Source organism: Piliocolobus tephrosceles, chromosome 4, assembly GCF_002776525.5.
Source record: "Piliocolobus tephrosceles isolate RC106 chromosome 4, ASM277652v3, whole genome shotgun sequence".
Classification (NCBI taxonomy): Eukaryota; Metazoa; Chordata; class Mammalia; order Primates; family Cercopithecidae; genus Piliocolobus; species Piliocolobus tephrosceles.
The window spans coordinates 136,680,914-136,686,913 of record NC_045437.1 but is presented as its reverse complement, the minus strand read 5'-3'; the positions used below and the strand labels follow the sequence as shown (position 1 = coordinate 136,686,913).

The 6,000-nt window shown below is 34.0% G+C and overlaps 1 protein-coding gene across 2 annotated transcripts in view; it reads right to left on the bottom strand.

Annotated features, from left to right (window-relative positions):
• Window positions 1-6,000, bottom strand: part of FAM114A2 (family with sequence similarity 114 member A2) — a 53,786-nt gene that overhangs the window by 6,504 nt on the left and 41,282 nt on the right. For both annotated transcript variants that reach the window (XM_023226924.2, XM_023226925.2), the window contains exon 13: window positions 1,216-1,288. In XM_023226924.2, the coding sequence (XP_023082692.1) occupies window positions 1,216-1,288 (73 nt within the window). The remainder of the gene's footprint in view (window positions 1-1,215; window positions 1,289-6,000) is intronic.

Genomic DNA, 6,000 nt, shown 5'->3' with positions numbered 1-6,000 from the left:
CTCCTACAAGTAGTAATAAAACCACAACCCAAGTTTTAAAACAAGCAAAGTGCTGAAATAGATATTTCTCCAGAGAAGTCAAACAGCCAATCAGCACATTAAAAGATGTTCAACATTGGCCGGGAACAGTGGCTCATGCCTGTAATCCCAGCACTTTGGGAGGCCAAGGTGGGTGGATCACCTGAGGTCGGGAGTTCGAGACCAGCTTGGCCAACATGGTGAAACCCCGTCTCTACCAAAAATACAAAAGTTGGCTGGGCATGGTGACGGGTGCCTGTAATCCCAGCAACTCAGGAGTCAGAGTCAGGAAAATCACTTGGACCAGGAGATGGAGGGTGCAGTGAGCTGAGATCGTGCCATTGCACTCAAGCCTGGGCGACAAGAGCGAAATTCCATCTCAAAAAAAAAAAAAAAAAAGATGTTCAACATCTTTAGCCATTAGAGAAATGTAAATCAAAACCACAATGAGATACCATTTCATACCCACTAGGATGGCTAAAATAAAAACAAACAACAATAAGTATTAGCAAGGATATGGAGAAACTAGAACCCTTATACATTGCTAGTGAGAATGTAAAATTGTGCAGCCACTTTGGAAAACAATTTGGTAATTCCTTAACAACTATATCGCCCATATGACCCAGCAATTCCACTCCTAGCTATCTACCCTAGAGAAATGAAAACATATTCACATAAAAACATACATGCATGTTCACAGCAACATTATTCATTATAGCCAAAAAGCAGAAATAATCCAAATGTCTGTCAACTGATGAACAAATTAAATGTGATATATATCCATAAGACAGATTATTATTTGGTAATAAAAAGGAAGCATTAATACATGCCACAACGTGGATAAGTCTCAAAAACACTATGCTAAATGAGTGAAACCAAACACAAAATACCACATATTGTTTAATCCCATTTATGTGAAAGATGCAAAGCAACCAAATCTATAGAAAGAGAAAGCAGATTCATGGTGCTTAGGGCTGGGAAAATATGGAGTGAAAGGGAATGGGGATTGTACGAGTTTTGGGGAAGGCTGATGAAAGTGTTTTAAAATTAGACTATGGAAATGGCTGCACAACTCTGTAAATATACTAAAAACTTAAAACTATTGAATTGTACACTTAAAGTGAGCAGATTTTATGATATTTAAACCGCTAAAGAAACCAGACAAACATTATTGCAATAAGAGGCATGAATTCTTACCCCAGCAGTTGTTAGGCAGGTGGTGAACTCTTTAGACAAAGAGGACAACTCTTTACACAACACAATTGTCATCCTAGGAAAAAAAGGAAAAGTCAGAAATGTTCTTTTCTCTTTTTTTATTTTTTTAATAAGCTGTATTTAACAACTGTCAGAACAGAACAAATCACTCCTGGTACTAAATGTGAAAGAATAAAGCTTTTCAAGGGAGTAAATATAGTAGCCCCCCTTATCAGTGGTTTCACTTTCTGCAGTTTCAGTTACTCATGGTCAACAATGACCTGAAAATAATAATTTAAAAAATTCCAGAAATAAGTAATTCATAAGTTTTTTATTGCACATCGTTTTGAGCAGTGTGATGAAATCTCTCATTGTCTGCTCCATCCCACCCAGGACATGAATCATCCCTTCGTCCAGCATACCCACAGAACCCATTCATGAGTCAGCTATTAATAGCAGCCATCTCAGTTATCAGACTGAGCGCCGTGTTGTCACAGTGCTTATGTTCAAGTAATCCTTATTTTACTTAATAATGGCCCCTGCTATGGTTTTGATATGTCCCCTCCAAAACTCATGTTGAAATTTTATTCCCGACATGGCAGTATTAGGAGGTGGGACCGGATGGGAGCTATTTGGATGATGGGGGCACTGCCCTCATGAACATATTAATGAAATTATCACAGTAGTCAGTGAGTTCTCACTCTGGTGGGAATAAATTAGGTCCCAGAGAGCATGTAGTTATAAAGCAAGTCCAGTCTCTCATGCAGGTCTCTTTGCACATACCCACTCATCTTCCTGCTTCTTTACCATGTTGTGGAGCAGTACACGGCCCTCACCAGAAGTCAAGCAGATGCCAGTGCTATGCTCTTGGACTTTCCAGCCACCAGAATCATGAGCCAAATAAGGCTCTTTTCTTTGCAAATTACCCAGCCTCAGATATTCTGTTACAGTAACACTAAATGGGCTAAGGTAGCCCCAAAGCCCAAGAGTTGTGATGCTGGCAATTCAGACATGCCAAAGAGAAGCCATAAAGTGCTTCCTTGAAGTGAAAAGGTAAGAGATCCTCACTTTGTAAGAAAAAATAAAATTATATGCTGAGGCAGCTAAATCTACAATAAGAATGAATCTTCTACCCACAAAACTGTGAGAAGGAGAAAGAAATCATGCTACTTTTGCTGTTGCACCTTTTGCTGTTGCACCACTAACTGCAAAAGTTCTAGTCACAGTGGGTGATATGTACTGAGTAAGATGAAAAAAACAAACTACTCATCTGACAGGGGACTAATATCCAGAATATACAAGGAACTCAACAGTAAAAGTAAAAAACACTCATTAAAAAATGGGCAAAGGACATGAATAGACATTTCTCAAAAGAAGACATACAAATGACCAACAGATACATGAAAAAATGCTCAATATCACTGATGTATCAATAATCAAGAAAATGCAAATCAAGACCACAGTGAGCTATCATATCACCCCAGTTAGAATGGCTATCATTATTAAAAAGACAAAAAAATGGCTGGGCATGGTGGCTCATGCCTATACTCCCAGCACTTTGGGAAGTCAAGGCAGGTGGACCACTTGAGGTCAGGAGTTTGAGACAAGCCTGGCCAACATGGTGAAACCCCATCTCTACTAAAACACAAAAATTTGCTGGGCACGGTGGTGCACACCTGTAATCACAGCTACTCAGGAGGCTAAGGCAGGAGAATCACTTGAACATGGGAGGCAGAGGTTGCAGTGAACCAAGATTGCGCCACTGCACTCAGCCTGAGTGACACAGCAAGACTCCATCTCAAAAAAAAAAAAAAGACAAAAAAATAATAGATGCTGGCAACAATTCCAAGAAAAAGAATTCCTATACATTGTTAGAACCTAAATTAGTACAACCACTATGAAAAAGAGTATGAAGATTTCTCAAAAAATAAAATGGAACTACCAAACTACTGGGTATTTAGTCAAAGGAAAATAAATAAATATATATATCAAAGGGATACCTGCACCTGCATGTTTATTCCAGCACTATTCACAAAAGCAAAGATATGGAATTAACCTAAGTTAGTTGACAAGTGGATAAAGAAAATGTGGTGCGTGTGTATATATATATATATGTGTGTGTATATATACATACACACACACACATACATAATGGAATACTATTCAGCTATTAAAGAAAATGTCATTTGCAGCAACACGGATAGAACTACAGGTCATGAGGTTAAGTGAAATTAGCCAAGCACAGAAAGACAAACACCTCATGTTCTCACTCATATGTGGGAGCTAGAAAAACATGATCTTATGAAAACAGAGAATAGAACAACTGTGACACCAGAAATGGGGAAAGGTGGGCAGGTGAGCGGGTGGAGATGAAGAGAAGTTGGTTAATGAGTACAAACATACAGTTAGATAGAAAAACTAAATTCTAATGTTTGATAGCAGAATAGGGTGACTATATTTAGCAATAATATTTTGTATATTTCAAAGTAACGTAGAGCACTTGAAATGATACCAACATATAGACATGATAAACACTCAAGGTGATGAATCTCCCAAATACTCTGACTTGATCATTATACATTCTATGCATGTAACACTCACACGGACCCATATATAAAAATATATAATATATAAATTACATATCAATATATAAATTATATATAAACATATACTATAAATATATAAATCATATATGTCATGTATCTATAGATACATAAATTCATATATATTTATATAAATGAAATACATATTACATAATATATAATATATATTATATTAAATATATTTATATATTATATATTTATAATATATAATATATAATATACATATTATAAAAATATATATTTATAAATTTATATAATATATATTATATATTTATATATAATTTATATGTTTATATAATATATATTTTTGAATTTATATAAATTTATATTTATATATTCTATAAATTTATATAATATATAATATATTATAAAAATTATATATAATATATAGAATATATAAATACATACATATTATATTTATATAATTTATAATACATTAAATATAATATATTACATATAAATATATAAATTATAAATTATATATTTTTATGTATTATATATTATAAATATATAAATATACACTACACATATGTAAATTGCATATTATATATAAATACATTCATACAAATATGTATGAATATATTTATATGAATATATTATAAATATATATATATGTACCAATAAAATATTTTTTTAAAAGATGGAAAAGGCATTAAATTTGTGGGTGGAAGACATGCATGGAAATATGTTCCAAATGATGGCAATCAAGTGTGGTACTATCAACAGTTTCAGGAATCCACTAGGGGCTTAGAACATAAACCATACAGATAAGGGAGTACTACTGTATGCCTAAATCAGCCCGCCAATGTATAAGAAGATCCATCTGAGCAGGCACTCATGCTACAGAAAAAGGAAGTTCAGTCCTTAGAAAAACATTTATCTATAAAATCCTCTAGAAAGCAGTATATGTTCAAGTTAAATCAAATAGAAAATAATTAAAATATATTTTAAGGAGACAACATCATACTCAAAAGACCCTACATTCCATTTAGAAAAGTTAAAATATGTATTCATTAATTCTAAGAACCTCAGTTCTTAATAACAGTTATTAGTTACTGGGTGCTAATTACATGCCAGGCACCATGCTAAGGGATCTACATGTATCATTTCTAATTTTTACAACAACTCCAAAAGTAAGTGGTTAGTCCATCTTTAATAATATTTACCTAAAGTCTTGTATATGCCAGATTTTATTTACTTAAAGTCTTTCAAACAATGGGAACATATCAGTGAACAAGAAAAGTCCCAGTTTTCATGGACTCCAACTTACTTGCTAAATTAAGGGGGAGACTATATACATATATATACACATGCACAAATATGTATACATATACACACATATATATTCATATACATATAAGTGCTATGTGGTGATATAAGCTAAGAAAATAAAGCAGAGTAAAAGGACAGAGAATGGTTGGAGATGCTATTCCAGACTTTGTGGTGAAGGAAGGCTTTTCTAAAAAGGTGACACTTGAGTAGACTTGAATTCAGAGAGGGAGTGAACCACATTTCAAAGAACATTTCAAGCAGCAGAAATAGTCTCTTTTCCACAGAACAGGCTCCTTTTAGGGTTGTGAGTCTCTCATCCTTAAGGATGCTCAAGAAGACAAATGAGCCCCCTATTATGGGATAGTGTAGTGGGATGGTGATGGTGCAAGTAAAGAGGAAGTCTGCAGAAGACTGACAGCCCCTCCCAGTTCTAACAATGGGCACTCTCATATATTTGTTTCTAATTAAAATTCTCATTATTTCAATCAGGAGATTTACTTAGAAACTACTCGGCTTTTTCTTCCCCACCTATGATTATCTATACTATTTTTGAAAAATTTTTGTATAAATCAGCAATATAATGAGAAAAAAAGAATGGGTTCAGGACACTCAGTTAGACCTGGGTCTAAATCCCAGGCCACACAACACAGACAGATTACTTAACTCCTCTAGTTTGCATTTCCTCATGATTAAAACTGGACTAATCACTTACTTTTGGGGTTATAAAAATTAGAAGTTATACATGCAAATCCCTTAGCATGGCACTTGGCATGGTATATAATTAGCACTCAATAATAACTACTATTAAGAACTGAGGTTCTTAGAACTCTTCTCTGTTTTCATTTACACCAAATTCCATTCCTATTAAAACTAATAATTTGTAAAGAAATAGTTTTCAGAACATGAACTCTTC